At 37.0% G+C, this 12,898-nt stretch overlaps 1 protein-coding gene across 3 annotated transcripts in view; it reads right to left on the bottom strand.

Moving 5' to 3' along the window:
* Positions 1–12,898, bottom strand: part of LOC131069371 (translation factor GUF1 homolog, chloroplastic) — a 291,243-nt gene that overhangs the window by 168,745 nt on the left and 109,600 nt on the right. For all 3 annotated transcript variants that reach the window (XM_058004741.2, XM_058004742.2, XM_058004740.2), the window contains 3 exons: positions 9,591–9,653; positions 9,061–9,105; positions 8,773–8,873 (listed from right to left, as the gene is read on the bottom strand). In XM_058004741.2, coding sequence (XP_057860724.2) covers positions 8,773–8,873; positions 9,061–9,105; positions 9,591–9,653 — 209 coding nt within the window. The remainder of the gene's footprint in view (positions 1–8,772; positions 8,874–9,060; positions 9,106–9,590; positions 9,654–12,898) is intronic.

Below are 12,898 nucleotides of genomic sequence, written 5' to 3'. Positions count from 1 at the left end.
TGATGTTGTGGTCACCCTTATGAAGAGACAAATGGTGTCATTGAGGACCGACCCCTTGTGAAAGGGTGCCTCCCTCATATATATAGAAGATGCAAACTCATTCTCTGATCCATTCAATTTATGTGAAGAGCAGTTTATATATTAGTTAGAGCAGATCGATCCTCTGAAGAAAACCAATTAGATTTGCTCTTGTGAAATTTGCTTCAAGGAGTGAAGCAACATATATTGGGCCCGTATCTTGCATTATTGCTAGACATATTTGATATATAAAGACATTTTCTGCTCGGTGCTTCTCCCTTGAGTAGGGGGGTTTTCCCCTGGAGATCAAACTGCAAATATTCTGACCAAAAACCTCTTTCAGAGTGAAGGTTGATCACTTCAGAAAAAGTTTAGGTATGATAGAAAGGTAATTTGCTTTGCAATTTGTATTTGCATGTTTAATGTGTAAACTTCTTTGTCATGACAAGACATTTTTGGATTTTATCCCCTGGGTTCATATCTAAGAGGTGACGATCTCTCAAGATAATGAACACTTGTATGGAGACATTATAAGGTGACGATCTTATAATGTCCAAACCAGTTATCATGGTGGATCTCTGGTGAATCATGGATGAAGCCATGATTGTGTTGTGGTAAAACATTCATATGAAATGTTAATGCACATACCACAACTTGGATAAGATGAGAATTTAAATCTTTCTCATATGATTATCCTTAAGTATTGCGTGTTTAGGCAATACTGATATCACGTGCTTAGGTGATATCCTGTCATCACAAGATTGACGTGATGGACATTTGTATCATGTGTCTAGGTGATACTTCATATCATGTATTTAGGTGATATAACATTTGTATAAAATGTTAGTGCACTTATCACAACTAGGATAAGGTGAGAAATTAAGCTTTCTCATATGATTATCCTTAAGTATTGCGTGTAGGCAATACTGATATCACATGCTTAGGTGATATCCTATCAATCGCAAGATTGATGTGATGAACTTCAAGATCACGTGTTTAGGTGATACTACATACCAAATGATTAGATGGTATGATTCTCATGAATGACTAAAATGATCACTATCTATTAAATTATGATGCTTGAATATATTGTCTACATTCATCTTACCTAGCTAAAAGGGAGTGTTAATTATGTTTTGTATATCTATGGTGAGGGCCATAAGTGTTGACATGGGAGATCACTACACATTTTGTCTGATCATCCTCCCTAGCTAAGAGGGAGTGTTAATGTTTGTAGCTTGAGTTGAATGATCATTTAGAATACATATAATATATGTTGATTAATAATAATATATTATTATGTTATATTATTATATTATTATTAATCATATAAAATTTAATATTCAATATTAATCTATTATATTATTCTAACTTAATAATTGATTGATGAAACATTATAATATTGATTAAATTATTATAATTAAAGGAGAGACATGTCTGTTCAAGGACATGCCTCTCCAAAGGAATATATATAGTATAATGTTATTCAATTTGAGAACACATAGAATTCCAAGAATGCAAGTATCAGATTGAATCAGATATATACATTAAAATACATCCAATAAAACCTAGGAAAATCAACATAAACCATGGACATTCTAGTGTCTAAGAGAACATCTTCTAGATTTACCTTGTCTCTTCAAATAATTCACATGTGAATCTCTTCAAGGCACATTTTTCCTATTCCAAATCATTTCCTAAGCCTTATCCTTGATTAATAATGCAAATATGCCTTGATTAGACAATTGCTAAAATTGACAAACAGACCTTTAAGCTTTGAAATTAATTTAAAAAATCAAAATTTTCCACACTTTGGCACATAACACATTTTTTATGTGTTTATTATCAAGTTGGCCATGCTTTAAAGGGCTTTTTATTTTATTTATTTATATATTAACCAAGTCGGCCTAGTGGTAAATGAGGTGAGCACCCTATAAAGGAAAGGTGTTTTGTGAAATCATTTATCATTTATTCATTTTCTCCTATGCGAATTTAGACAGCAGACATGAAGGTGCGAATTCCAGCAGATTTAGGGGTGCGAAATTGAGTAGATTGAAGGTGAATTTCCAGATTTTGAAGAATACTTGAAGGCTGGTTAAAGGCGAACTCCTTGCTGGAAGCTGATTGAAGGTTGAAGCCATCATCAAGAAGGACCTGAAATTCAAATCAAACACCTTTGTCCAGCAGATCTCCATTTTTCCTTTATTTATTTTTCAAGGTTGATAGCTAAAAATCAAAAGGAAGGTATGTACAATCAGATTTTGAAAGCATGTAGAAGATTTGATTTGATTTGCTATATCAATCCTTTGTAAGGTTAAATCTTTTACAATCTGATTTAATTCATAAATAATATCAATTTGAAAATTCATAATTCTAAGGATTTATCACATTATTTTCAAATTATAATCTTGAAAGGTCTCAAATCTCCTAGTTTTAGATATCATGCTCAAACCTAACTTAAGCGTTTCTTGTAGGTATCAAATGACGACCCCCAAGGCCAGTGGATCCACTACCTGGTAGACTCTCATCAAGGAGGATCAGATGAACAATGAATTGGAGACCGGGATCGTGTCCAAATGGAGCAATATCGGAGACACCAATCTAGGAAACTTCAATGTGAAGAAGTTTCGGGAATCGCCCTACATCGGCAAGCCGTCACCTGTTGCGAAGAGAATAATTGAGAGTGGCATCATTAAGGCCGCAGGTTTCCCTCCTGCAGTCAAGTGTCATGAGTTGAGGATCGAATGTGCCCGGCACTATGATTCACATTCAAGGACGATCGTAGCAGAGGATGGAACTGTCTTAGCCTACCTTTCAGAGGAAGCTATAAGTGAAGCTTTTCATCTCCCGGAGCAGAGAGACATGATCTACAAAAGTTTGGAAGGAGCTAGGTCTATCTATGAGGATGATCCTGATTCCTGTCTGAACTTCATCAACAAGAATTGGTTGCTTAAAAGCAAACCTCGCCTGAACAAGATTCCCAATATGCCACACAGAATTGATTTCCAGGAAGAATTCAAGGACTTGATAACCATGCTCAATCGGGTTACTGGTGCCTCTCAAGCCTTCTTCTTCGACAAATGGATGTTCTTCTTTATACAAGTGATTGTGCAAGGAAAAGGAAAGCTCAATTGGGCTAGAATCATTAGTAATAACCTGGATGTGCAGTTGAGGAGGCTAGCCCCTACCAAGTCATTTCACATGAGTTCCTATGTCATATATTCCTTAGTCAGGAGTTTTGAGCATGCAGGGCTACCACACAGAGGAGTTGTTGGAAGAGGACTCGGAGAAATAAGAGTTTGTGATTCTTATGTTCAACTACATCACCCGCCAAGGAATGACTACAAGCTAATCAAGGACACCTTCACAATGTATATCACCAGGACATTGCAAGGAGGGATTCATCATCGATTATCTCCGGAGGCACAAGAACTCGTGAAGAAGCATGGTGCATGGTTCATTCAATTTCCAAAATTCACTTATATCAGGGTCCATGGATGCCCTTCACCTCCCTATATGTTGCCAAGGTATCCTATGGACAGAATAATATTACTTGAGGTGACTAGATAATTGGCAGCTTATGCTAGAGCATCAAGACATAAGCATGGAAATGGAATTCTCGTGCCCATCCTGCTAGGAAACTCAACTGAAGCGTGTCCTAATTCTCAAGCCGCGGAAGATGCAAAGAAAGAATTATCTCTATATTCATTCACATCCTTTGCCTCAAGGGAGAATTTTGACCCTCATGGTCACATGGAAGAGACAGTCGGAAAGAAGTACAAGCATGAGTTTCAAGTAGAGGAGTTCTGGATGAATTTTCAGGATGATATAGAGGTGAAAAGAAAGATGCATTCCAGATTACCCTTGGATCTCATCAGGAAATGTAAGGTTTACAGAGTAGCCGATCAAGCCCAGGGCAGTGGTAGATATCTCCAATCTTCCTATGAGAAGGAAGATAAAGAAGTGAAGGTAGATTGGAACGAGCCCAAAGTTGCAGACTTAAGAGCATTGATGGACCCTGTTTTAACTTGCACTCGCAGATGGGTGGACATACAGAATCAAAAGTTGAAAGAGCAGAATGTATCTATGACATTCACCCTGGAAACAAGAACAGAGGAAGGAGAAGCAAGTGTGAGTGAGAGTGCTTCTCATTCCAAGGGATCGAAGAGAAAGGAAGGACCTGAGAAGAGAGAACCTTCCAAGAATAAGCAAAAAGTGAATCCTGACTATCCGCCGAGTACATCTTCTAGGCATGAGAAGGAAGCAAGTCAAGGAGAAGATCAAAGGCAGATAGTGTATGAAATTGATGAGTCCATGGAATCCATGGTGCAGAATGATAAACAAGGTTAAGGACAGACACCTCAGCATTCATTGAGTCAATCTCTCCAGGTTGGTGCTAATGAACAACAAGAAGAAAAGAATGATGATGAAGCAACATCTCCTTTCAGGGAAGATAGACCTCTGCCTAAAGAAATACAAGTGAGGGAAAGGAAGTCTTTCATTCCAGATTGTCTAAAAGAAAGGCTAACAAGGGTAGTTGTGGTTGAAGAGGAAGAACAAGTGTTCGACTTGGAAAGTCTCATAGGAAGTTCTCATGAAGAGATCGAAAAGAGGAAGGCCACAAAGATGTCAAAAGTAATTAGAGATGAAGCAGGCTCTAGAAAGGTACAGATAGCTACACCAGTGGTAGACAAGTATGAGGATGACATTCTAGCAGAAGAATATGATCTAGATACAATTGATCTTGGCCCACTTACCTCTGAGCAGGCTATGGAAGAAGCAACTGATTCAGTGAGAGCACTTAATGACAAACTCAAAGAAGAAATGGAAAAAAATAAGAAGCTAGAAAGAGAGGTCAATGATTGGAGGAATTATTTTAGCCATCTTAATCAGCCTTTGAGACGGCAGGATCCAACAATATCTCCTTTGCATGCACTTCCTCTTGAATCAATAAATGAGGCAAAAAGGGTGAAGAGCTTGGTCCAACTCATGAGTTCTTGGATTGATGCTTACAAGGTAGCCATTGAATTTGCAACAAGAATGATGAAGACAGTCCATCGAGCTATCTAGGTCCTTGAGATCATCCATAATCTAATGATAACTGTGGATGCATTCACTCACACTAGAGACGTTATCATCCTAGTCTTGCAAGTGATAAGGACACCGAGATAGATTTTAGCACAAGAGAAGATAATGGATGGAGAAGCCCATAGCCTTCTGCAGTGGTCAACTTTGCTCCAGATGAAGGAAGTTCTTTTCGAATATATCAATACCAGATGCAGCCGAGTCGAAGACACCATCCACCCTATTCAAGACAAGGTGTTTGATGTATTGTGTACAATCCTTGACAGAAGGATAGAGATCGAGACAGATGTGGATGTCCAAGAGTTGGAAGGCGGGATCAAGAGCATTTTCTGCAAGGAAGAGAACATTGTCACAGAAAGGCACCGAGATCAGATGAATGCTACTATGTTCCTGATTGAGAAGACAAAAGAACTTGAGCCTAGATGGGAGGTGACCCTTCTCACAGTTTTTGATCAAGTCCTTCACTTGAAAGAACAAATGAAGAATCTTCCTGAGATTCCCATTGCTAGGATTGAGAAGATTACGTCTAGATTCATTGAATATGCTAGAAAAGAGCATAGGAAAGGGAACAAAGTTCTAGATGAAAAGTTGTTATAAAATGATGTGGCAACTTAATTCCTATTGGGCTATGTCTCCTCGTTATTTGTGCCAATTCCTATTGGCTATGGATTGATAATGTTTATCTAGATGCCGACTTTTTTGTAACAAACCCTAATTAGGGTTTAGGTGTCAAAATCTCAGCCATTGATCTTCTTTTGATCCAAGCCGTTCATTGTATTTGAGAGTGCTATATAAGCCCTCACTCATTTCATTTCAAGGAGTTAGAGAGTTAGAGAGAGAGATTTATAAGTATAATATTGTCAGCAGTAGAAAAATAAGTAGTGAAGAGAGAAAGTTGAATGATTGTTGTTTTATTTGGCTATGAGATCAATAAAATATTGAAGTTATGATGTTTTATTGCAATCCTTGTGGCTATTTTCATGGTTGTTTATCTTCTTGAATCACTCTTAGTAGAGATAGCATTTAAGTTTTAAGTTTGAAGGGCGAATGTTGTGCTTGATCTTTGATAAGCCTCATATTCCAAACCACTAGCTCCTTACTGATTGTAAGAACGCCCTGTGTGGTCAACTGGAAACATTGAGATTGTTTAAGAAGTCCAGTCATTGTTGCAGGCATTGATATGTATCTTACTGATAGTATCTATCCCCTTGGTGATTTGAAAATCATTGAATCCCCTTAGAAGATCGCACCAATTCCAGTGGAGTTGTAATCTTTTGGTAATACTGAAATTGGTAGAGTTCTATCAAGACCAATCATCACTGAGTCATTCTTAGGATTAGTTTAGTCTCACCTCCTTAAAACCTCTATCTTTTGATCTTTTTGAAACATCAGTTAGTATTAAGAGAATCCTGTTTCCTCATTAGAAAAGTAATCACATGAACAAGCTTTCCTTGAAAGTACGTAAGGCCCCTTGTAAAACAGCAAACACAACGACCACTGGTGCTTATCCACGAATAGAGATCCTACATAACAAAACCTTGAAGTTCTTCCGATTGATCCTTCTGCGATATCTTCAGCATTCGGGAACTTTATTCAAGAGAGGATAAGATACCTCTGGGTATTTTATTCTGTGTTTGGTCATGTACAAAAGACACATCAACAAGAGGTTATGGAGGGCTTCACGACATGCATTCAGAGGATGATATTCCAAGTTGTGGTGAGAGACCTCATTAAGTAAGAAGTGCACAAATACAAGACTAAAAGGGGTAGGCTCTTTTCTTCGAATTTAGCAAAATGAGGAAGAAGCACTAAGACACCATGCATAAAATTTGAAGTCTTCATATTACACGCATCTTACAAGTTACAAAATTCAAATTTACAACTATTGATAATTTGATAAAATATGTTTTGACTTTCCCTTTTAACTCTTGAATACTTTATTTTGTAGATTCTTGGTCGATAGATTGGGATGCAAATACCCCAAACCTCCATAGATTTTCCCTCCACATTGTGTGCCAACCTTGTAGTGCATCCATTTATGAGTGCAATTGGAGCAAGTTTGATGCCATCCACACGAAGAAGAGAAACAAATTAACTAAAGAATGTCTCAATGACCTTGTCTTTGTGCAATACAACCTTCAACTGCGCACAAGAAGAATAGAGAACAAATTAGAGCTCATTGATTTGGATGAAATTGACCCTTATAGCAATTAGATAGGGCAGGATGAGCAACCTCCATTGTTTACTAAAGATGAGATTCTTGATTTTTAGGAGGCAAGCATTGGAGGATGTGGGTGCAACATGATATATAATATTGGATAACATTGATGAGGTCGGCGAGTCATTGCCATCCACTAGTAGGATGGAGGTTGAGCCATAGCTTTCTATGCCAAGTGAGAGGCCACAGCAGACTCCAAAGATTCTATAACATAAACCTCTTCCCAAATTTTCACCACATTAGGGAAGAGGAAGATGTAAAATGTTGTTATTTCATTTTGTTAGCTATCTATTGTATCAGCCATCAGGATTTCACATGATGATGTGATTTGGTACTCAATTTTTATTCAAATTAATCAAATTTTAATAGAAAACACTTTGGTATTCATTTATGGACTCATTGGATACATCTTGTCATTGAATTTAAGCAAATTTTTAAGTTGACGAGTTTGAATCTGCTAACTATGTGCTAGATGATCAAATGTGTACAAATGAATTAGGGTTCATCCTTAAATACAATACCCTAGCACACAAGTCAACAAACTTCACGCTAAATCAGCTCATAATATCTAGCTAGAGCAAGTCAGCAAGGCCCAAATTTAAGTTATATTTCTAAAGTTTGGGGATCATTTTAACAAATTATCGAACTGAACCAAATTCAATTCCACACTCACAGATCTGACCCAAGTACATGAATGGATGAATTGAGAATCAGGAGTGGTCATAGGGATGTATGCAGATGGAAATTATTTGCCCATTTTTTAGGTAAAATGTGTCATAGCATTAGGAACAGCACAATCAAAATGTGCCCAAAATAAATGGGAAAAGAGCAGGGTATGATATTTTCACCATTACAGATATCGCTATAGTTGGCTCAACTCCAAAAGGTTCTTTGGTAACCAAAATTCATAGGACCGTCACTTCTCCCCACACTCTCCTCTATTCCCTCAAACCTCCTTGAACAATTCTACTAGGAGTAGAACCAGGTCAATGAAGTTACGCACATAGACTCTAGCGCATCTCTGAAACAGAACCAAAAGAATGGGCATTCAAAGAGAGTCCAAACAATAGAATGAAGCAGATTAGATCCTACAAAAGGAGAAGCATAGACTAGACAAGGCACTGGAAAATTCCCTTGAATAAAAAAGGCATGTCACTAGGATAGCAAACCTTCAAGTATCAATTGTCACTTTCATATACTTCGCCACTATAAATACCCAAAGGTTTTGGTTAAGGATCCAAAGCTAGGGATAAAAAGGCTTTAGGTCAACACACAAGTCTTTTTGTTGTAGTAGGTACCTTGTTTAAGTTATGTATTCCCATTCTGGTTAATTTGCTAATTATAGTTTTCCATAAAATAAAAAAGTTTGGAAAAGCTTGAATTAAAAATATTAAAAGAGATTTGTTTCCAATTAGCACATTCACCATGAGGAAATCTCAATATCAAAGTACCTGTCAAATATAAGAGCCCTCAAAGGCTTTTCAACTGTATTCTGAGGCGGAGGTATCTTTTTCAGTATAGCCTCCAGAATTTCATGTACTCCTAGAGCTTCCTGGGTTCATGATATTTAGCAATTAAAACCATTCAGTCCTAGAAAGTGACCGTGGCTATAGTTTGACCAAAAATCTATAAATTGCATAGATGAAAATCAATAGTTATGAAAGACTGTGTACATCACAAGGAACATAAACAAAGCAAACCAAGCTGCACAAAACTAGAGCTTTGAATCAGAACCAAACCTTAGCTGAGCAAAAAATTGCCTCACTGCAATCCAAACCTACAATCTGCAATAGAAACCAATAACATGCTTAACCAGTATTCATACTACTAGCTCAATTGTCTATGAAATGAACAGCAAATGACAATTGATTTTTCCTCAATTTTTTTGACAAAATGAAAACAATTATAATATCTTGTCTGAACTCCCTCAATGGATGAATGGAACAATGGTTCTTCCTCAAAACATTTCAACAAAATGAAAGTAATAAGAACATGTTATCTGAATTTTCCCCTCTGATTCATGGAACACATTAACAAGAAAAGTTTTCTTTTAAAGATTACTGATACAAAAAGCCAAAAGCTAAGGTTGTCAAAGCTATCTGGAGAAACTATCTTCAAAAATTATGCATGAATTGTAAGCAACGGCTTAATAAAAAAAGTTTGAAATCATCTAATGAGAAAACAAATCATTCCTATTATAACAAATGGAATAATAATATCTTATAGAGCTTTTTCAAACACAAGTATTCAAACTTTGGGGAAATCAAACCTCTTCAATTTCTTGTGAAACACGTTCAGGCTCTGCGCCTGGCAAATCAATCTTGTTAAGAACCTGCCCACCATTATAATAACAAGAGTTAACTAACAGAAACTGCTGAAATCAAATTCAGAGATCAAAGAACAAAAATGACTCTCGACCTGTAAAAAGATTACATAAGATCTAATGCAACACTTCATCATTTAGCTTTCTCACCAGCCTCTTTTTCTCTGTTAATTAATACATTATACACATATATCCAACTTTAGATGGTTTCAATAGGAGTTAGTTTGCATGTCCTTTAGACCCAAAATTGTTATTCTGCATGGCTCTCTATTATCTCTAGTTTTAATAATATCATGTATTGATAGTAGGATTTTCCCCATTAATATAATAATATATTTCGCAGACATTATTAAAGTATTTATTATTATATTAACGGTCATTAGTTAGTTCTAGTTTGTTTCCAATTTAGTCATCAGTTCACAATTGTTTCATTTAGAAACATTGTTCTATAATTACCTATATGTATTCTTTCATCTTCATTAATGTAATCATGAAATTACCATTTCATGGTATCAGAGCCTTAATAATTTTTTGGCGAAATTTTTATTTCATTCATAGGCAATCCTAAAAAAAATTTAAGAAATTTTTATAGATTTTTAATTCGACCTTTTTAATAAAAAAATTGAAGTTACGAGTCTGGGAAATCGTAGCAGAGTTCTACATTGTGAGTTTGAAGTCGTGTGTTGATGCTTCTAAATTGAGCTGCCCGACAAATCATAGTTTGCAAAAGTTGTTTTTCACACGACTCTTCTCAGCATCACGTCGAGTCTCTACATTGTCTACAACAGGTTTTATGTGCTCATCTCAGCCTTCTAAGTGTTTTCATGGCCGTCTTGAGTTCATGTCGCGTCTTCTTCAATCCGGGCATGTAGGGTTTACACAATTTTGTTGACAAATCGTGATTGTTTTTTCACGACAACGGGGGTTTTGGCTTTTCTAGATTGCGTCAGAGTTTCTTTTTTTGCAGACGACTTCTACTCTATGCGCCTAGGGATTTTCTATGCCCTTGGGTTGCTATGGCTCAAACCTTCAAACTCAAGCTTCCAACCTTTTTTTTTCGATTTTCACGATAAATCGTGGGTTTTACAGCAAATTCTTTTTGCGCCCTACGGTTTTTTGCTGTTCTTTTCAAACCTATGGCTAGGGTTTCATTTTTCTGTGAATCGTGGGCTCTTCATATTTTACAATCTAGGTATTTCATCTTTGCCTGTGTCTGACTGATATTTTTTTTAAATCAAAGGTCTATTTTTTTCTAAGCAATGCCTAGAAATCTGTGCCTCGAAATCTATGCCTTGGGCTTCATGCAAAGATTTTGACCAAAAAAATTACATTTGGCTACTGTAGTTATTTACCTTGTTTTTCGTGCCATAATCCTACAATCATATGTATCATCCACACCCACATTTGGGTAGTTGAATTGTAATGTCCCCTTCTCAGTAAGGAGTAATCAGAGGTCCATTAGCCTATTCCGGAGAGCCGTAGGCTGAATGGAATGAGGAATTAGGGTTTCCTATTTTCTAGGAGGATTTCGTAGTTTTCAAGGATGTTCTGATTGGAGTTTGGCTGAATGAATCAAAGTTTCCTTTTGGATTTTGTAAGCTTTGCAGTTGTATGACATGCAACCACTTCAAGGGAGTTTGCAGAACTTACTATTTTTAGTAAGTTGATGTTTGTTGTCATGATTACTGGGTTTTTCTGGGTTTCTCGAGCTGAGCTACAAGGTTCGAAGAACAGTCTTTTTGGAGTTATTTTCATGACATACTATTTTTAGTAAGTGTCATTTCAAGCAATTCTATTTTTAGCAGCTCAGTTGTGAGTTCAAACCCAGCTCAGTTTAATGGTTTTCAGCACTGCAGTCCATAGCTCAATTTGGTACTGATCAGTATTTGTTTTGCTGGTGATTTATTAAATATTAATACTTTACTCTAAAGTTTCATATTTAATTATATTGCTGGACGACTTAGGAAATGAAAGGAGCATTTTATTCAAAATTTATTTATTCTCCTAAGTCAAGCACCCAAGGATGAAATATACGCTCATGTATTATTTTCTTTTATGTGGCAAGTTGAGACCAAGGAAAAGTTCAAATTTTGTGCCTAGGAAAAGGGGATGCCAAGGCAAAGTCATGTTTGAAATGAAATGCAAACTAAGTGTAATTTGGACGCCATTTGGAGGTGAATTTGGGGTCTTAGAATCTATAAATATGAGAGCTTGGTCTCTCATTTAGCATCTTTGAACATTTTCATAACGAAGTGCTACCAAAATTGTGCCAGACCTTTGCTCCGAAGTTGCGTGCTTCCTAGCTTGTACCAGTTTCGTGCTTGAGAGATAGCACCTAGCTGTGAGAGAGCCTATTTCTCATTCAGAGAAGTAGATTGAGCTTCAAAGTGATGGAGTTTGCTACTACATTTTCAGTTTTCTAATTGCTGCTGTGTTTTTGGTGTGTGTGTTGGGCGTATAGTGGCTGAAGCAATAGTTTGATCGTACCTCCTTGTCTACTAAGCATATCAACATGGGTATTGGCTTTGATTTTCTCTATCCCATAGGCGATGATGTCCTCCAAAGGGGAGATGATAGTTTTCTGTTTTGAATTTTATATTACTGATTGAAATTTTCTTCTGGGACACCCCTTCCCTGGCTGCCTTGGGATGCGTGCAGCTGGTCGCAGACTTTGGAGTTGCAGGTTTGAGGTTCGAAAATGGTCGCTTATGCCATACTAGTCATTTGCTTTTGATTTGGTGTGATTTCGAGTAGATTTGTGTTAGTTATGAGCATTTTGGTGTTTCCGGTAGTGGCTAGTCTGCGTGTTATGCACTTTCAGAATTAAGAACAGCAATAGTTGCTTAATGTTTGAGTTGGTTTTAAAGGTAGCTTTTATTTGTGGTCACATTGTTCTTCTCTTCTAATCATTTCTCTCTATATTGTAAGGTTGAATAGTAGTACTATCAACCGCTTCTGGACTGTAAAGCATACCCCGCTGAAAAGTGGAAGAGGCTGGCTTGCCGCCTACATTTGATATTTGTAATTCGGTCCTCCCGCTGCATAAGCGGTAGAGTAATATTTTGTTTGTAATTGTCCTCCTGCTGCATAAGTGGTTGAGTTGAGCTTTGTTGTAAGTGTTCGGTCCTCCCGCTAAAATATTGTGGTAGACTGATTCGTGCTTGGTTTTGTTCTTGTTCTCCTTGGCTGGTTTACCGCCAAGCTTTCTAGTTTTCTATTCCTGCTAGAAAGTGGAAGGGGTTGTCTTGCTGCCC

Source organism: Cryptomeria japonica, chromosome 10 (genome assembly GCF_030272615.1).
Source record: "Cryptomeria japonica chromosome 10, Sugi_1.0, whole genome shotgun sequence".
In the NCBI taxonomy this organism is placed as follows: Eukaryota; Viridiplantae; Streptophyta; class Pinopsida; order Cupressales; family Cupressaceae; genus Cryptomeria; species Cryptomeria japonica.
Note: the sequence above shows the minus strand (reverse complement) of the source record. Positions and strands in the feature narration are given on the sequence as shown.